At 36.2% G+C, this 21,980-nt stretch overlaps 1 protein-coding gene across 1 annotated transcript in view; it reads left to right on the top strand.

The window, feature by feature from the left end:
• The window catches only part of LOC150109318 (neo-calmodulin-like), a 101,458-nt gene that overhangs the window by 56,911 nt on the left and 22,567 nt on the right, over positions 1–21,980 (top strand). Inside the window, exon 3 of the mRNA XM_090407399.1 lies at positions 17,546–17,689. Coding sequence (XP_090263525.1) covers positions 17,546–17,689 — 144 coding nt within the window. The remainder of the gene's footprint in view (positions 1–17,545; positions 17,690–21,980) is intronic.

Below are 21,980 nucleotides of genomic sequence, written 5' to 3'. Positions count from 1 at the left end.
CCTCTGAACCCTCTCCACAGCCTCCTCATCTCCAAGGAATCCAGGTGATGGAAGTATCAACACTTTATAAAGGGGAATAATAACCTCTTTATCTCTGGATGTTAGAGTGTTCCTCAATAACTAAGTAATCCTATGTTCAATCTTGGACCCCTTAGCAATGTGTCCCCTGAACTTCATCTCCCTATCTATCAACACCCCTAAGTCCCTAGCATCATGAATCTCTTAGAGTACCGTTCCATCAATGTAGTACACAGCTGGTAATCTTTTAATCCCAAAATACATAACTTTACACTTTTCCACATTGAATTGATATCCATTTCCTTTTGCCCATTTTACCAGCTTATTTAAATCATCCTGCAAACTCCCAACATCAGCTTGATTTTTTATTGTGTTACCCAACTTTGCATCATCAGCAACCAACTGAATATCTCACTTTAAGCTATTTCCTATATCATTTATGTACAAATTAAACAACAATGGCACACCACTGGTCACCTGCCTCATCCTGGACTCTGCTCCTCCATACACCACCTTCTGGTATCTCTCCCTGAGCAATTCTCCTATCCATATCACCAGTTTAGTATTCATCCCCCATCCGCTCCAATTTGCGCAACAGTATTCCATGGGGGTATCCTGTCAAAAGCCTTAGCAAAATCCAGAAGTACTACTGTGTAGCCATTTTTCCTTTGTCCAACTCAGATGTCATTCTATTATAAAAAGCTAATAAACTGCTAAGGCAGGATTGACCTTTAACAAAACCATTTTGGCCCTCTATAGAGTATCATATCCTGATCCACCCATTCTTGAATTTTGTCTTTAACCAACTTTTCCAATACTTTTACCACCACTCCCGAGATGGTGATTGGTCTGTAATTAACTACCACAGTTTTAGAGGAGCCACCTTTATGCAAAGGAACTACTTTGCCTTCCTTCCTTCTTAACTTCAATTCTCGCATTAATTATTGCTACAGGTACAGAAATATTCTTATTTGGATGATAGACTTTTGAAAAGTGATCACTCAGTAATTGGACTATAACATCTGAATTGGTCACCTCGATACCATCAGCACCCACTAAAGGTTATCCTTCCGAAGTCATTCTTCCTTATACTTGCCACATAGTGGAAGAACTCTTTGGGATTACCCTTGATCTCCTTGGCTAAGGTCATCTCATAATCTGATTTAGCTTTTCTTACTATGCTGGTAACCTTCCTAGCTTGAGCCTTATACTGCTTATGGGTGTGCTGATCACCTTTCTCCTTGTAAATTCTCCATAACATTTTCTTTTTTTTTTTTTGCAGATCAAGTTTGATAATACTACTACTCATCCATCTAACGCCTACCTTGTTTATCTTCCTGACCATGGGGACACAATCTGATATAGTCTTCCTCAGATGCCTGTTGATTTTATCCCATGTACTGCTAACATCTTTTCCCTGCAATATGTTCTGCCATGGGACTGCTGCAAGCTCACTCTGAAGCTTGTTATAATTGCCTAACCTGTAGTTCCGTACATACCTGCTTCTTAAGAGAGAAATCCACAAATTTTGCAACCTCCCAAGGCAATACCACATGATCGCTCTCACTAACTGGGGGTAACGAGGACACCTTACTTATGCATATATCTGTTGGACCTGGTCATTGGTTCAGAGTGTCCCTTCAGTTATGTGCTGTTTCAAGTAATTATCTTGTAGAAGATGTATGAATTCCATTTCCTTTTTACCACGTGATATTTCCTCCTTCCAATTGATATCAGCATAATTAAAATTCCCCATAATAATCACTAACCCAGCACTCATTGCATAATTTGCTGATGCATGAATTCAATATCATCCCCTGGCAACCAACTGTATATTTGGTTGCGTTGGTCACTATTTCACACCAGACTGCCTCAAATGTACTATCATTCACATGTCTATCATCTTGATATACTACTTTCTTTGGCTGCAACTCATTAGCTATCATCAACAGTACTCCTCCCCCTGTTCTATCTTCTCTATCCTCTCTGAAAATACTGTACCCATCACATTCAATTCCAGTGACCACATCTTCTGCTGACAGCCAAGTTTCACTAATGCCTACAACTTTTGGTGAGATTGCACTGACTAATGCCAAAAACTCTTCCCTCTTATTTTGAATGCTTCTTGCATTTGTATACAAAAATTGCAGATTCCCTTTAGTTCTTGTACCAGCTTTAGAACTGATATACATGTCACTAATTTCAGTAGTCCCTTGCCGATTTTTATCCCCTCTATTCTGCAATTTATTCCACGAATAAGGATCAACAATTATACAATCACTGCTTAAGTTTCTCCCTCTTATACTCAACCTTTTCAATTTTAGTTTCCCTGTCCAATTACTTCAATTTGTTCAGAAAACAGTAACGTCTTCAATCACTTATGATCTTCCATGTTCAGATGCAATCCATCTCCTGCATACAGCTGTCCTTTTCCTTCAAAAACACTCTAGACATCAACAAATTCCAGACCTCTTTTTTTGCACATTCTTGCAATCATATCATTCATTATCATTGCTAGTTTACTTAACTCATAATTGTCAAAATGAGGCAGTACACACACTATCCCTCCATTGACACTTTTCTTCTTCACGATATCTAACAATGTTCTTAAATCTTTTGCTACCCGATTTATAATACCGCTCAGGTCATTTGTACCCACCTTACCTATCATTTTTTCTGCATCATGCCCTCTCTTTATTGCTAAAGCCACTCTCTCTATTGTTCCACCAGTCAAGCACTCCTCAGGCATATCCATACCCTTAATCATAGAATCACTATATATTTTAATACTCGTAATTTCATTCAAGTCCAAATGAGTCATTCACGGCCTCATTTTCTATGCTATTCAGCATGACTCTCGCAGTTTCATGACTCAATGCTCTTTTACTTACTCCCCCACTCTCACGACATCTCATTTCTTCTAGACCTCTTGTGCTTTCATTCTGTTGACTCCCAATCACTCCCATACTATTTATTTCCTCATCAATTGCCAAAGACAGCGTAAACCACATCATCCACACCAACACCATCTAAAGTCTCGCCACCACCACCAGTAGTATTTTCACAGACAATCGTAAACATCCATGCCCATGGTGGGATTCGAACCCGCAGCCATTTGGCTGGAGAACGGATACGCTAACCACTCAGCTAACAAGGCTGGCAACTTATTAGAGCCATTCATGATGCCTGCTCTTTGTCTGAACCTAATGCTGCCATAATATCTGCATAATTCAGAAAGCTAATGAAAATAACTGAAGTAAACGAGATGTTTATGTTATTGTTAAGATGAGTTATTTGTACATGTTTTACTGCTAGTTGGGGGAGGGATCTTGCATGCTATTTCTCTAAGCACACTCAGTCCAATATGCTCTTGAAGCCATACTTGAAAATAATATATGGAAATCATTAGATTTACACGCTTCTTTATTATTACGTGACACTTCCAAGGAGTCCAAAGACTCGTCAAGGGAGGGCACCTACTCTGCAGCTCTGTCTCCACTCAATTCACCAACTATAGCATGAACCACATCATCCACACCAACACCATCTAATGTCTCATCACCACAGTAGTATTTTCACAGACAATCGCAAACATCCATGCCCACGGTGGGATTCGAACCTGCAGTCTTTTGGCTGGAGAATGGATATCCTAACCACTCAGCCAACCAGGCTGGCAACTTCTTTATTAGGCCAACACACTTCTTTATTAGAGCATACAAACATGTCATAAAATATAATTTCTTACATGCATTTCTTATTTGAATGCATGAACAGAGATCATATGAAATAGTTTTGAAGGAAAAGTACCAGGGTTAAGATTATTAAATACTTAAGGAATTGACAGCGTATACTAGAAATATAAATTAAATCAAACTTTAATATATACTTTCCAATATTTTGGCAACGTCACGTCGCCATCTTCATGGGAACTTAAGATAAAGGCACGTGCATGCAAGTACTACACAACAGCAAATGAGAAATGAAGCGAGGAAGCTACCGTTTTCCTAAAGTCTTGATGGTGCCCCCTGGTGGGCTATATTAGGCGTTCTTGGCCTTTGGGCTGAAGTTCTCCTGATGTATATTTCCCAAATTTGGGGCAGTCTCATGCAGCCAAATTTGTTGAGGTTTGGCATGTTCCTAAGGGCTGAGGCTGATTCCATGAATAGTCTTTCATATTTGAACTTGTTGCAGTGTATTACTATGGCTTTCTTCCACTTTATTCTGTGGCGAGTATCCAGAGCATGGTCTGTGTAAGCCCAGAGTGGCTGTACTGGTGAAATCGGATGTAGTCCTTGTGTTCTGAGATTCTGATATTTGCTGTCCTGCCTGTTTGGCCAAAGTAGGACAATTTACAGCTGCAAGGGACCTGGTATATACCAGGTAGGTCTAGGGGAAGTGGTTGGTCTTTAGTGGTGCAGATAAGGGATGCCAATTTTCTATATGGTCTGTAACAAGAGGTCAAGTAATGTTATTTTAGGATAGCGATCTGAACTCCTCCACCTTTGCAACGAGCTGCCCCGGTATTGTACTAAGTACTAGGATCACTTGCATTTGCTAACGCTAGTGTCGCCGACACTTTATAGTTCACTATATTCAGCAAGAAACTCTCTGATTCCAATCTTTGAGTTTCTTATTCGGTTTTAAAACTATGTGAGATTTAATATCCCCTTAATTTAAGTAATGTTTTCATTGCCGAAATGAAGCTTATTAGCTCTTTATATTTAAGTTATTTTAGGATTTTGTTGATTTTTTCCGAGGTGCCTCGGATGTAGGGGATGATGATGGATTTAGAGTAATCTTTTTTGTGAAAGGGGGGGGGGGGGTTGTGGATAACTGGTTTTAGTATTTTTTTGGGGGGTGGGTAGCCATTGGCTGAGAAAGTGTTAAGGATGCGATTTAGTTCAGTGGTTAGGGCTTTGTCATTTGAACAGATTAGTTTAGCCCTGTTGAATAATGTCTTAACTCCATATTGTTGTGAGGAGGGGGGAATTGTTGGTGAATGTATCTACCTCTATGGGTGGGTTTTCTATAAAGTGAGAAAACCAAGGTTCCATCAGGTTGGCAGGTGACTAGTGTGTCTAGAAAGGGGAGGCTATTGTTTTCCTCTCTTTTTCCAGGGTGAACTTGATTCTGGGGTGTTGGTTGTTTAAGTGTGTTAAGGAGAGGAGTGTATCCGAGCCATGTGGCCAAATAGCTAACATCATGAATGTAGCGAAGCCATATGGTAGGTTTTTGTGGGGCAGAGTTTAAGGCCTTCTCTTCAAACGTCTCCATAAAGAAGTTGGCCAAGGGTGATAACCTGAGTTCACTGCGAACTGAAATAGGGCTGAGATATCGGGAGAAAATTTAGCTTGGATTAGCTCTAAGGTTTCTTTGAGGGGGACATTTGTGAATAAGGAGGAGTCGTCAAAACTGACCATTATGTCAGAGTGTAAGGTTTTCTATATTGGCTTTGAAATGGGCCGAGTTTTTTTTATGTGTGATGGTGTGTTGCCAGTATAGTGTGAGAGTGCTTCGGCTAAATATTTAGCTAATTTGTACGTGGGGGGAATCAATGCCATCTGCTATGAGATGTAATGGCACATTTTCTTTATGTATTTTTGGGAGCCCATATATACCGGGGGGGGGGGGGGGGGGTTCTACAGTTATATGGTTTTAGTTTGTTAGTAATCTCCACAGGCCAAGAAAAGTGACCTTCTTAAGGAGCCTACGGAGTTTTCTAATTTGTGAGTTGGTGGGATTGTATTCAATGGGGATTTGAATACAATCCCTTATCAGCTTTGGTGATAGCTATTTCTTTGTTTTTCTTCATTTCCTGTAGAGACTTGTATTCAATATTGGATATGTTGGTTTTTGGTGGTCTTGCTTTTATGAGCACGCAGGCTACATCCAATCTAATATCGTTGACGATGTGGTTTGGAAGGTGGCGAATCCCGCGTTCAATCTGGATCATTAATTCCTCGGCCAGTATTTTCCTAGGAGCAATGGCGAAGTTGTGACCACTTGACAGAGCGTTATTTCTAGTATACGCTGTCAATTCGTTAAGTATTTAATAATAATGTTCAACCAGCATATAAACCTTTCTACAAGGGTTAAGAACTTATTAAGTGCAACTGTGAGTGCCTCCATACTCGTAGCGTGGAGAACCAAGAGACTTCACTTTACATTTTGTTTTAAAAGAAACTTCTGATATAAAGAAAGGCATTGAATAAGCATGTTTAAGTTAAGTTTGCTGAACTAAACTCCTACTACTATATGACCTGTAGGTCACAGTTGACTTAAATTTTTATCTCCCATCCTTCTTAGCCTTTCACTTTTGCTGAAAAATTCACTATTTCTCCTCTACCCACAGAAAAGTGCATGAATTAAAAACATTGATCATAAGAAAAAAATTCTATCAAAGTAAGAAATTATTTTTGTTCTATAGTTTAGCATTTGATGATGGGGATCAATATCTAAGCATACTAACAACTTAGGTGTTGGATAAGCTCATGATCTGCTCATAGATCATGAGCTTATCCAATCTGATGGATATTTAAGTAATATTCTCAGGAGAAAGATTTTTTTTTCTTTGACTACAGAAATAGCCAGATAATTAATGACAGACTGAAAAATAATGCCTATTAGTACTCTCAGTATTTTACTAATGTTTTTAAGCCATATTTTCTTTGTTGCAGTTCATGTGATGTCCACATGTAGCAATTGATGGCATTGCATTCATGCTCAAATCAGAAGAGAGAGAGAGAGCCTGTGAAGATCAAACTGTTCAATGTGTATGGTGCCAAAACTATTGATATTTTTTATTTCAAATATCAATTTGCAATTCCATTTAGCATAATAAAAATGAACAAATGCAACATAGATCTACAAAAGAGACTAGAGAGGAACATCAAACATTGCAACTAATGTAAATCAGAAAGGTAGATGAATGGATTTGTCAAGACTTCTGAGTGACTGCCAAAGAATATTCTCTAAGGTCAAGTGATGATAAAGATAAGGTACTACAGCAATTGTTGCAATTGGGTACCACTGTTACTTTGAGAGAGAGAGAGATGACTTTTAAACATTGAGTTCTCATCTCTCTCTTTCTCTCTCTCAGAGCTTTTTGAGTCCTGTTACAAATGGTCCTCTCCTCATATTTCAAAAGTTTTTGTACTGGTGATGAGGCTTAAATGCTGATCCTGAGAATGGAAGCATAAATCATTTTCTGCATCAAAGCCAAAGATTTCTAATTCCTGCAAACTCTTAGTAGCTATCTCTGGTGAAACCACTAACAGCCATAGGTATTGTCAGATTAAAAAAATAACACACACAAAGAAAAATCTAACTTGAAATCATCACATTATCTTGCATTATAACAATGCTTTATCTGCATATGGCTCACTACACTCTATGAAATTAGAAAAGTTGGTTAAAAGTAAAATTTTTTATTGAGGGAGGTCTTCCTCAATAATTTACTCACCTTTTATAATAAGGTGACAGCAGAATTGGATAAAGGAAATAGCTAAACCACAATACTGCTGGACTTTGCAAAGGCATTTAACAGAATACCACATGGAAAAATATTACATAAGTTGGAGCAAATGGGAATGGATATGAAGCTGGTGGGATGGCTGATAGATATAAGAAGGTGGTGTATGGTAGAGTGGAATTAGGGCAAATGAGAGTGACTACTGGGGTCAGGGCTCTGTACTAGAACCACTGCTCTTTAATTTGGACATTAACAATAAAGTAGAAGAGTTGAAGGAGGATATTCAGTTGTTAGCTGATGATGCAAAACTAGGGAGGGCAATAGTGGATGAAGGTTATGTAGATATCTTACAGGATTATTTAAATAAATTAGCAGTGTGGGCAAAGGACAATGGCTGTCAATTCAGTTTTGTAAAATGTAAGGTAATCAAGATAAAAAGATTACACACTTCGTATCATGTTGATGGTACTATTTTACAGGAAAATGGAAGCTAGGGATCTGGGAGTGATGGTGAACTGAGAATTGAAATTCAGAGGACATATTGCAAGAGTTGGCAAATTAGCTCAGAGGATTGACAAGTAAAGGTAAGAAGGTTATTATCCCTTTTTATAAGGCCATGATTTGACCACATGTTGATTACCTGCATTTCTTTGGCATCTGGAGGTGGAGAGGATTCAGAGATGAGTGAACAAGCTGGTGGCAAGTTTGTGTGTGGAATGTTCCCTATGAGGATAGATTGCAGGTGTGTGGGTTGCAGAGTTTAGCTAACATGTAGAAGAGAGGGAATACGATAGAAATTTAAGTTACTCAAGGGATTCTATAAGATTGACACAGAAGAAATTTTTCAATACATGGGGAGTAGGGGGGAAAACAAAGATCACACTTGGAAGTTGTCAAAGAGTGTAGTTAGTAAGGGTGTGCTGACTAGGTTCTTTATTTGGAGAGTGGTAAATGAGTGGAATGAATTGCCAGAGATGACTGAATAGGTCTAAGGAATAGGTTTAAGGAGATGTATGGTAGGTATTGCATTAATGGATAAAGTGGGTCTCCTGTGATGAGTCTTTTGACTTCATGTAATACCCATATAAATAATAATAATAAAATATTCCAAGTTTGGTTGGACATCATGCCATTTCAAGCCTATAATGTAGATTAAGAACAAAGTGACCTTTATTTATTGTACATTAATGCGACTTACAATGGACATCACTTTAATACTAATGAGATATTAAAAAAGATATCCATGATTGGTTCAGAAGTCAGGACTATGCATTTTTCTAAAATACTTTGGATATTGTATTGAGCATTAAAACAAATGCATCAAGAAGTAGCTGGATGGTTATATAGACAGATTGCTTCATTTTCTGTGAATCTTACTCAAGAAAGGCATCCAATATCTACATACAAAATTTCATTTACTTAAGTATTTTGGAAACTTTTTATAGCTACCTCCTTTATATAATGAATTTTTATGTCAACATATAAAGAATGCTACAAAAAGAGGAGAATAATAATAATGGAGGGTGTAATAATACTATTACTAATAATAAAAAACCTCAGTTGTTCACTAAACAACCATTCAGTATAACTAATTTTCACATCTAGATACACATAGGTAAAGGTAGTGATATATTTTTACTCCCAGTGATATATTTTTAATATCACCATCACTCTCAGATCTCTAGCCTCATCAGTTTCCTGTAAACTAGTACCATCAACATGATACGAAGTGTGTAATCTTTTCATAAGGAAACACCTGAGAAGATTTAACTTAAACCCTTTTCATTAACTTGCACATTTTTATGTGCAAGTTAATGAAAAGGGTTTAAGGAAGTTGTAATTTCAGCTGTTAATAGCTCTGTAGCAGTCTCAGTATTTGAAACTGGTCAAGCAAGACTATAAAATGGATGCCAGAGGAATTAATGAACTAGCACTGCTACTATACAGTAAAAAGATTCATATATCTATAAAAATTATAGGGAAGTGTTGAGATTATTAAAAGGCTACATTTACTAAGGAGAATATGAGTTTGTGCCAGATTGCAGTGTCTAGGAAAGAAAGAATAACATTTCTTTATTAGAAATAAAGAATACTTAATAGCAAAAAGGAAAGTTATGAACTGCATTCTGTCCTTCAGAATAAAGAACATAGAATATTATTGACAGGTCACTTATGATGGCTACCAAATTAAATGAATATTTTGTATCTCTTCACATAAGAGAAGTTGGGTAAAAATAAGTGAAAAGGATTTAAATTTAAAAAAAAAAAAATCAGTTGCATGAAACTTGATAAGAACTATGATACATCTATAGATGAATCTTTCTGGATATATTTATTATTATCATCATCATCAAATTCCTGCCATGTACCCTCAAGGGGTGTACAGGATATGATAGTACTACATGAAAAAAATTACATCATTACTAACTTCCTATCTACAATTTTCCTCCAAATCAGTCTGTTACTTGTCAAGACTCCAACATTATCAGATCTTATATTTCTATCGTCTAAGGCACATTGTACCGTATCAATCCACCTATATCTTGGTCTTCCTCTGGGTCGTTTTCCTGTCAACCTGGCAGAGAACACTTGTTTTGCTAATCTTTCTTCGCCCATTCTGTTTAGGTAACCATACCACCTAAGATTAGCTCTGCTAACGCATTCCTGGATGCTGACAATGTCAAGTTCTTTCCTAATATCCTCGTTTTTAATATGATATTGCCATTGATGTCATCTGTTCACGCCTATAATCTTTCTCAGGACTCTCATATCTGTGGTCTCTAGTCTTTGGTCAAGTGTTTTACTTCTGACCCAGCCCTCAGATCCATAAGTTAAGACTGGTTTGAACACTGTCTTGTATACAGCTAATTTAGTGTTCCTACTAATTTCTCTCTTATTCCATATGAATTTATTCAATTGACTTCCTACCATACCAGCTTTGCTGATTCTGTTGTCTATTTCTATATTTAATTTACCATCTTCAGTAAAAATCGTGCCTAAGTAGCTGAAATGTTCCACAGGTTCTCCATTCACAACACAGTTGACATTTTCAATGATCACAAAATGGGAAACCAATGGTATAAATTACAGATTTATACCATTGTGACATGCGACTAGTTATGTTCCTTTTCTTGAACATCAACTTGCTGATATTGTTCAAACTACTGTTTGAATCAGTTATCCGTCCCAGTTTGTACACCAACTTGCATGCAGCAGTCTCTTGAATGCTATTATGAAGTCCAGTGACATCATGAGTTCTCATTATCCAGCACATTCCTCACTTTGTCATAAAATGTTGAAGATTTTTCCACTTGGTTATATTATAAATTAAAGATGCCAAGAAATTATATTTGTCATGTTGTACCATCATTTTGTATTTTGGTACAACATGACAAATATAATTTGTCATGTTGTACCAAACATGACAAATTATATTTTGTCATGTTTGGTACATGACAAAATGTCAACTTGTTAGCAAAACAAGTGTTCTCTGCCAGGTTGGCAGGAAAACTACCCAGAGGAAGACCAAGATATAGATGGATTGATACAGTACAAAGTGCCTTAGACGATAGAAATATAAGATCTGGTAATGTTGGAGTCTTGACAAGTAACAGACTGATTTGGAGGAAAATTGTAGATAGGAAGTTAGTAATGATGTAAATTTTTCATGTAGTACTATCATATCCTGTATACCCCTTGAGGGTACATGGCAGGAATTTGATGATGATGAAGAAATTATATTATTGGTTTAATCCTTTATCCAAGTGTAAGCAAACAAAGTTTGCACGTGAAGTATCTTCATGACTCAATAGTATATAGGGTATATAGAGGCTAATGACTTTGCATCAATTGCCTTAGTATCCCATAATGCAAAATACTCTATATACAGTTGTGGTTAAGATTTCAGAGGATAATTAAGACTAGAATACAAGATTAGGTTAGCAAGGCACAAAATTTTCACCATGAATTTGCAAAGGTGAATTCCTGCCTTAACCGTTTGCATTTCATGATCAAGTACAAATGTACTGCATAAATCAGGTTGCTGTTTTAATCTTGCAATGCAAGATTTTTGCACTTCAGAGTGCAGAAGTGTAATGTTGTATTAGCAAATAACATTCAAGATCTGGGGATAGTTCAGGATAGATACAATGATAGTTGTGAAGATAAATTATTTTGCTGATCTGCTAAAGAGGATGCTAACAAGAAAATGCAAGGTGTGTGTGTAAAACTTTAGCCAAGGAGGATTCAAAACCTATAGCACATCAGTGCAATCTATAGGCAAGTCATAAGTGGAAACCAGTTGTTAGAGAAGGAGAAAAAGGAAATTTTGAGGTTGTGCACTTTCTTGATAAAAAGCAATATGAGAAAGACTTATTACTGAGAACAGAATGAGAGAATGAGAAATTTGGTAGGTTAACAGGTGGCCCTTTCTATAGACAGCAAATTGATGTTGACCAGAACAAACTTAAAAGAAGTGAAGAATGCCGGAAGCTAGTTAAGCAGAGCAGTGCTGCCCACAGAAATACCTATACACACAGACACAGAATTCATTTTTGAGAAAGTGAATTAGAGAGGGAGAGAGGAGTCATCTTTTAATGAATTATTCTCTTCTGGATAGCATCAAGCATTTTTGGAAGGTTTTCGATGTATCTATTCTTCTTCCATTCATGTAGTAGGCCTAGTGGCCTGTTACGGGGCTATCCTTAGTTCTTCTAAGCCATACCCATCCTGAGGATAAGGTGGCTAGCACTATGCCTCCAGGTGTGTCCTATATGTCTATTTGGGATTTACAGTGTTAGCACTTATATGAAAAGTAGTATCATTTTTTTGCTCAAGAGTAAATTTTTAAGACTGAGGAGGATATGGAAATACTAGCAGTGTCAGTTCATGACAACTATCATCTTGTCATGGGGATCCATAGTATTATCATAGGTAAAAGAGGTGAAGTAAGATCTTTTTGTAAGAAATAGGAATGTTTTGGTAGAGTAGTACTGAAGAGTTAACAAAGTTGTCCCCATCCCACTGGAAGATGCCAAGGAGATTGGTATTTTGGGCATTGTGTATAGATTATCTTGAGCTTGGAATACTTAAGCATTACAAGGTTTGTCAAATAAGGAATAATCGGATCGAGATGAACTGAGATGGTTGCAATTACAGCCAAAGCAACTAAAGTTATGATGCCAGTATATTATAATAAATTTAGTTTAATTCTTTATCCAAGTGTGAGCAAACAAAGTTTGCACCTGAAAATATCTTCAGGACTGAATATGGTGTTGTACTACCTTACTGGGGGTAAGGTATTTTCAGGTGCAAACTTTGTTTGCTCACATTTGGATAAAGGATTAAACTAAAATTATTATAGTCTAACCAAGTGAAAAATAAACTTTCAACGCCAGTATCTTATGTCTGCTAATTGTGTATGTTCTTAGGCAAGCTTTCTTGTTTTTGCAGGATAAAAAAACAAAACTTCTTGGGAGAAAAAAAATCCAGTCATCTCCATTCATTTCATGCTAGATATGATTCATATCAATGTTTCCAGCTGAAGGCATACATTATGATGTCCTTATGACTGTGGTATGGGAATGGCTAAGTGAAGAATGGAGTGTACTTTCTATTGATAAAATTTGAGGTTAGTAAGAAAAGGTCACTTACATAAAGGAAGAATCCTCAGGTACCTCAGCATTAATGGGAAAAATCTGAAGAGAGGGAAACCATCCGCCTCATACTTAGTGAACAACACCAGAGAAAATTTTGCAATCCATTCGTCTCCCTTCCCAAGAAATGTCAAGGAAAACTTGCTTTGAAAAGCAAACTAAAAATTACTTTGTTAACCAACTTGCATAAGATTTATATGCACACATAATCAGTTGAAATCTCATACTAGATCCTAGCCAGAATTTCAGATGTGTTGGTGCAGAAACCTTCATGCAGCTTATGATACAACTGGCTGGAAGTCAAGGATAACTTCTACAAGGAAGCATTGGGATCAGGAACTAAGTCCATGAGGCCAGTGTATTATGCCTGTTAATTACAGTGTGTTTTGGTTTGCCTGTTTTGAGGGATAAAAAAAACTCAAGTTTCTGGGATGAAGACCCGTGCAAACATTATCCCATTGGATTCCTCCAAACCCTTCTGTTGCTTATATCCAATGTTGTTGGCACAGGTCTTCACTAAAGAGATCACTAAACAATCTGTAGCTAACTCTTTTCCCAGGGTTTTCAGGTTATTTATCTTAACTGTTATCTAGCTCACAATACAAAAGTGCATTATGTATTACAGGTTTACAACCTTCTGCTGGTGGGATTCATTTAAAAAAAATGCTATCCATTGCCTGTTACTTGTTCTTTGGTCATAGTTGTAGCAAGCCAATTCTTTCTCTGCAGTGTGAATTGAGTGGCAGAATTCATATTGGCAGTTACTGATTAATTGATATGATGTAAAATTTGTAATGGTGTAATATGACCATAGTTGTCCTTGAACCAGTAAACCACATATCTACTTGCTGATTAATTAGTTGGCCATTAAGTAGCGAGGTTAACTGTTGATGACCCCCTCCATTATTTTCAAGAGAATAGAGATGAAGACAATAGTTTGGCTGAATTTATCTTATTTTTTGATTGACTGAATATAAGTACTTTCCTCTGTGCTTTTTACTAGATGTTACATGGATCATGAAGGCAATGCAGAATTGGTGATGATACCTTCAGGACTGAAAATTGTGTGTGTGTATATACACACAGAAAAGAGATTTCTAAACCTGTAGTATATCAGTACTATGCATGGAAAGAAAGGGAGCAGGATGTTGTTGAAAACAAAGTATGAATGAACTAAAGGTAAATATAACATGTTACTGGTTGAATGAGATTAATGATAAGTCTAACTTCACTGTTATATTATTATTACGTGACACCTCCATGGAGTCCAAAGACTCATCGAGAGGGCGCCTACAACTCTGTTGCCACCACTCAATCCACCAACTATGAACCAAAACTACCATCGTCATCTACATCAATGCCATCTGGTTGAGTGAGATTAATGATAAGTTTAATGATAAGCCGACCACCATCATCACTAGTATTTACGCAGACAATCACAAAGATCCATGCCCAGTGCCAGATGCAAACTAGCAGCCTTTTGGCTGGAAAGTGGGTACACTAACCACTCAGCCAACCAGGCCTATTATGGACAAGCATTCTTTCACCTTTGAGTCAGACAATATTACCTGAAAAATTAATTTTTACACAATCCCAGAGGGGGCAGAAAATGCATTGCAGGAGACCTCTGCTTTATACTTTGCTACATGATCCAGTAACTGCACTACACAATCCACTGTTTTCACCACATTATGTACTACTCATAGTGTAGTATATTTTTTTTGTCCTTTATTGCATGTGTTCTCTGATTGTTTTGCAAGACAAAATTCCTGAGTATCACAGTGGAAGAAAAACCTGACTAGCCTTCAAAGTTTTTTTTTTTTTTTTTTTAGGTTCCATTTCATGACAAGAATTGAACTGTCTTTTTTCCTGATCGAAGGTCATGTTCTGTCTTCCAACTGTAATGATAGAGGCATGAGAAATATGGGTGTTCTAACAATCACAGCACCATTTGAAGTAACTAACTTTTTTAATTTTTTTGGTCTTTTGCAAAAGATTAACCCAAATAATTTGTGGTGTGAATAGGATTTAATCATCAACAGTAGGCCACAATCATGATATATACCAAAAACAAATCTTTAATTATTGCTGTGCAAAGAGAATTTTGAAGGCAGTACAGTAGTAAGGACACAGACTGCTCACACATTTCAAAATTTGTTGCTCAGTATGTGGAGACAGGATCAACTGGTGATTGGATATGCACTTCAGAGGGTCTGGACTATGTGGATGAAAACATGTGAAAAGTTCCATACAACATTCTGTTCAATTGGAATCTCAAAAATGTCCCTGCATTGGATATGCCATTTTGCATCTTTATCCATAAGATACAATTGGTGCAAGAATTTGCTGGTCTGGGTGGTTAGTGTACCTGCTGTCTAACCAATAGGCTGCAGGTTTGAATCCTGCCGTTTCATGATGTTTAATTGGAAAATGAATTATTTTAATGAATACCCATGCAAAAGTATTATTTAAATAAATGATATTCTGCATCTTTAATAATTTGAAAATTTACCTATTATTGCTTAAAAAAAAATCCATAACATTTTAGACAAATGTCTTTTGGGAAAAAAGCAGTAGATTACTGACATGGTGCCCTTTGTCTCCATTACACTGCTATAGTTGAGAGTGCTAGGTAATACAGCTCTCTCTCTCATGATGGAAATGCATAACCATCAATCCTTCGAGAGAGACCTAGCAGCTCAATCTACATAAAAATTAAGGTTTGTTCTCCACAGCAATAATGTTGAAATGTATGTCCAGTTGATTGGTTCCTAATTTTAGATTTTCATTGGCCTATAAATGCTTAATACAAGTTAACTTCATCTCAAGTAAACTTATTGCCTAGTTGGATAGCATACTTGCTATAATAAATTTAGTTTAATCCTTTATCCAAGTGTGTGCAAACAAAGTTTGCACCTGAGATTATCTTTAGGACTGGGGTAAAGTGGTACAACACTGGGCGACCAAGCTACCAACACTCCTATCTCAGTATCTCCTATAATGCAAAACACATCTCCTTGTGGATATGTATAATGTTATGCATTAAAGGAAGGGCCACTACCCAGACTAGTTTCGACCTTTATTGAGGTCTCTTCAGTGGAAGCCATGAAAAATAAACTTTCAACATCTTTCTCTAAATCCAGAGTAATTTAATAAAAAGGTGGCACACCATTTGGCAGCTCCTATAGGAGGAGATGACCTTGCTAATGCTTCTGCTTGGTATCTCCACTTGGGCCTGGCTCCCACTGAAGAGACCTCAATAAAGGTCGAAACTAGTCTGGGTAGTGGCCCTTCCCTTAATGCATAACATTATACATATCCACAAGGAGATGTGTTTTGCATTATAGGAGATACTGAGATAGGAGTGTTGGTAGCTTGCTCCACCTTTGCAAGGAGTCGCCCGGTGTTGTACCACTTTACCCCAGTCCTGAAGATACTTTCAGGTGCAAACTTTGTTTGCACACACTTGGATAAAGGATTAAACTAAATTTATTATAGTCTGACCAAGTGAAAAATAAACTTTCAGCATACTTGCTCTTCAACCAACAAATTGTGAGATCAAATCACACTGTGGGCATTGATGTTTACAAATGTCTTCAGGTGGTAGGTGATTTTCATTGCTTGTTACTGGAAGCCTAAAGTGATGTTTGGTCTCTGTAAGATTTCTAGATTGTTTAACTCCCACTCATGGTACTATAGACTTTCAGCCTTTCATGGATGGAATTCACTTAAGTCACTTGTTCAATGAATGAAGTGAACTTAACTTGGATGTCCACACACACCAGGATTTCAAAGCCCACCTAATGACAAAAGCTAATTGTTCATAATCTCCTTTTTATTGAAGTTCCTAAAACACCATTTTAGGACCTCAAAGCATATAGTTATGTACAGTGTACTCATTCCAGACTGTTACACCTGCTCAAAAGCATGCATGAAGAATTGACAACTAAAGTTTGGCAAATTCTGCTTGCGACATTATTTATGAGATCACTGTCCACATATTACGGGCCATTTCATATTATATTATATTGTGAGTTGCAGAGTTTAGCTAATAAGAGAAAGGGAGCAGCATGAGAGAAATTTACAGAATACTTTTTGGTAACTTATAAGATTGACTCAATTAACTTATAAAATTAACTCAAAAGATAATTTTCAATACATGAGAAGTAGGGGGAGAACAAGGATCACTCCTGGAAGTTGTGTAAGAGTGGTTAGTAAGGGTGTGCAGGCTAGGTTCTTTGAAGTGGTGAATGAGTGGATTGGATTGCCCAGGCATTGTGTGAATAATGATTGGAGTGGATCTCCCATGATGAGTCTTTTGACTCCATAGAGATACCCATATAATAATATTATGCCACATTTTTTCCCTTGTAAATAACTTTTTGTTTTTTCCCCTTAACAGAGTTTAAAGAAGCATTTATGCTATTTGATCAAAATGGGGATGGGTGTATTACTGCAGCTGAATTGGGTGTTGTCATGAGATCATTAGGTCAAAGACCCACAGAAGCAGAACTTCGAAATATGGTTACCATGGTAGATCAAGATGGTATGTTGCCACCTTTTTATTAAATCTCATAAAATAACTTTTATTTTACAAATTTATTAGTGTATTTTATCTTAATTTGATATAATTTTTTTGTCTTAATTTGATTGTATTTTTGACTATTATCAGGCCTCCATGATCATATTCACACTTCTCTACCTTTCAAAAAAAGCATTCCAATCACTACACACACACACACACACACACACACACACACACACACACACACACACACACACACACACACTAGATAAAAATAGAACTTGAAGTGCCGGTTTTAAAAGGGCTTTGTTCATAATAGAATACTACTGGTCTATACTGATCTGATTAAAGAAAATTAAGAAATTAATAGCTAAATCTGTTTGCTGTAAAAGTTAAAATAGTTTTAGGTAATTATTTTAGTTGCTATCAAAAATGTTTTCTTAAGCAAGTACGAATATTGCATTATTCCTGTTACATGTGATAGTGCTTCAAAACAGTATTAGATTACATATCCTCACTGAAGAACTTGCACTTTACAAGTACTCACTTATAAAAACATGTGCATTACACATAGATTACAGTTTATTAAAAGAAGAAAAGAAGGGGTCAAACAGATAAAAATAATATTTTTAATACAATGAATTTGCATTCAAAATATTTTTATCCGTTCAACTAAAATTCGTTAAATTTCATTCATTCAATAAAATTCGTTAGGTGATTATAAAAATTTATCTAAAGAATAAAATCCAGTTTTCTTTTCTTTTTACAAAGCTCTTGAATTAATTATTTCAGTCGCAGTTACATAATCGCTGTGTGTGTGTGTGTATATAGCAAAGCCAGTCAGTGCAATGAAAGATTTTCGTCATTTTGTCACACTTTGAAACTGCATCAACGGCAATTTTGCATGGAGGGATTGCAAACAGTTTTTCAAATTTCTTATACCACAACTTGAATTCGGCATTCAAAATTGCTGCATTTGTATAAGGCAAATCACTGGCATAAAATTCACACAATTGACGAAAATCTTTCATTGCACTTACTGTTGGAGCATCTTTTCTATTTGGTAGAAGAGAAAAATATATTTCAAAATGTTGCAGTGCTGAGTGAAACGTTCATGAAGTTGAGTCGATATTTGGTCAATAAATGGAATGAAAATAGTTCTCCTGAAATACTCTTCTACAGAATCGGCTGGAACATTGGACTTAATGTTTGTTTTGATGAAGTCCTTGGCTTTTTATTGTCAATATTAAAATTAATGGCTTTTATACATGCTTCATCGTAAATATCTTTAAATGAAGAATCTGGTGTTTCACGAATAGTATTTAATTGAGCCACAACATCATCAACAAAATTTAGAGCAATTAAGAGGTCACTGTCAGATTTTTGCATTATTTTAGACAATGGTAAGGTGCACGCAAATATTTTTTGCAGGCTAAATAAAGATATTATAAATCTTAAAAGATATTATAATATTATAAACAAGGACGTCCTGTCTTTTAGTGGTATTGAAGAAATTGTGTATTTTTTCAATTATGCTAATGCAATTTCTTATTTATCACAGATATAGCATTTCCAAGTGCCAAATTCAAACTATGATGCACAATGAACATATAAAGCTTGTTGATATTATTATTACATACTACCTCCAGGTAGTCCAAAGACATATCGAGGAAGGGCACCTACTCTACAACTCTGTCTTCACCAACCACAACTACAATCATCATAATCTACACCAACGCTGTCTAGTGCCAACCACTACTACTAGTATTTTCACAGACGATCACAAACATCCATGCACATGGCCGGATTTGAACGCCCAGCCTTTTGGCTGGAGAGTCGGCCAACCAGGCCGGATATATAGATAAAAAAAAATTACATTTTGTGGATAAAGATTAAAACAAAGTTTTAATTTTTATTAAACAAATAAATAAAATGCTATAATTATGTTACTATTTACTTTTAATGAGATGGATGAGCTTCTTGACCTTGCAGAGTTGTTGGATATCTAGCTCAGTATTGGTCAACTTCAGTCAAAGATCGGCACACACACACACACTAAGACGAATTCTGTATTTTGTTTTTATTTGAAGGAGTGATGAAAATCGTTTCTCATAAAGATAGGTTGTAGAAAACTGCATGACGATTTTCGACTTCTTCAAATAATTCGGGAAATTCACTTCTCACTGAAGGCGAGATCCAGAATCGAGCCAAACCACGATCATGGAATTGCATTTTAAGCCCACTGTCACTTGAAAGCTCAATTAGCTGTTCTTTTTTTTTGATAATAAAAGGTCGTTCTCGCGACTGCAAGCCTGAAATGGATCGTGAAATCACAGAAATTTCTTATAAAAAGTTATTCGGAAAATGTTTCCAAATTCTGTTTCAGAGTTTTCAGGTGGACACAAACCCTTTCCCAGTGGTTAAATTCTAAACTAATAAGTTTCAGGGCCCTATACAAAATAACCAATTGTATTTACCTTTTGAATACTATCCGGGTATCTCCAAACCTCCCTGTCCCTTTCATCATGTTCATAATCAGGCTACTGTTGATATTGGCTTTATATACACATTCAAAACTGTAAACAATTGTTGAATAATAACACAATAATGTAGGCATAATTACCGTAAAGGGAGAAAAATCACAAAACAGAAATGTTCCTACAAATTAAACATTTACCTTTGAATGTGATCCACTGGCCGAGTGTCCAGCAAGTCAGCAAATCTTTCCTTTCGTTAAGCGTATTAATATTATCGCATTGCAACAGAAGAGAATTCTGTGTTTCTGTGGATTCTTTACAGACATCCTTCTCGTCAGAAACTACACACAAACTGTCATTACAAACTCGTTTTGTATTATCACTATCATCCAAGATATTTTTTCGTTTAAAGAAGGTACCAGTGTACTTATCCATAATTGAAATACCGTACTTACTCGGATATAACTCTCACCCCTGATTTTACTTTTCGAAAAAAGAAATGAAAAAGTTTTGCATATACCTCACAAATGAAAAAAAGCTGAAACACACTCAGAGCAGGGCAGTAACTTGCTCCTGCGGTAAACAACACTCCCTCCCCCAATAGCCACTATATTGCAGAGGCAAGAAAAACAAGTACTTTTATTATGTCAGTGAATAAGGTATAAGCAGTCTGTAATATATTTCTCAACAAATAGTGCAATTAGAGACAATTGGGATAAAAACGACACTAATTATTAAATCACATGTCCCCTCATACAGAAACTAGTCTGTATATACAGACTCAAGCAAAACCATATGTTGCACCGGTAAACACAGTATCTAACTAAAAACTGTTATTAATTAGATTGTGAGTTCGCTCGGCAGCAATAAAATTCAACTGAAAGTGTTGAAATTTGTAAACGTGTTAAAACTAAGATATATATATATATATATATATATATAGTGAATGCTGTTATGGTGGTTTCAAATATTATTGGAATTCGGTTGAAGAGAGTTAGCATTTCAACTCAATTGTCAGCTTGCTCTTCACGTGATTTCCGAAAAATATATAAATACTGGAGTTAACTCACAACATATTTTGTCTAAGTATTACTTAGCACTTCTGAAGATATACAGAGCCTTGGTTGAAGGAGGAAAATCTTTAACAATAAAAATCAATAAACAATGAGCAATTGGTTGAAATGTGGTCATGTGGATAACACATGTTCACTTCAAATCTGACAAAACAGCAAGGGAAGGTGGAAGCATTAAAACCATGCTGTTTTTCACTTCACCCCTCTTTTATTACTCGTCATTCTGCCACTAAAAATTAAAATAGTGGCAGAATGTTCATGGAATGAACATTCTGCCTCTATTTTTTTTAAGTATTCATTTTATTTTAATAATTTTTACTTGCTTATTCAATTTTAATTTATTTTGTTTGGATAATTAAAATATATAGATTTATTTGGTTAATTTAAGCCTGTGGACCACCTGTCTCATCTTCGCCGACCATAGGTTGAGAAACACTGCTATAGGGTTCTCTCACCTTATGTGACCCCTAATTCATAAGCATTTTTGAAATAGAAAACATGACACAACATAAATAAAAAAAAAATTAATTTCAATTAAGAAAATTTTCTAGTGTCTTTTAACTTTTTCTTTTGGAGGAGGGCCAGGGCCCCTTGGCCCCCTCCCTGGGTGCACCACTGTATGTCAGTATGCTTCCCTAGACACCACAGGTTTCAGTATAATAATAATCATCTAATAAGAGGAGAGAATGAGGATTCTGATATGTTGTAAATGATTATTATATGGAAATCACCAAGGAGGTTTCTGTATAATAATCATAATAT

Source organism: Typopeltis vanoorti, chromosome 2 (assembly GCF_054136105.1).
Source record: "Typopeltis vanoorti isolate ZY-2024b chromosome 2, IOZ_Tvanoo_1.0, whole genome shotgun sequence".
In the NCBI taxonomy this organism is placed as follows: domain Eukaryota; kingdom Metazoa; phylum Arthropoda; class Arachnida; order Uropygi; family Thelyphonidae; genus Typopeltis; species Typopeltis vanoorti.
Note: the sequence above shows the minus strand (reverse complement) of the source record. Positions and strands in the feature narration are given on the sequence as shown.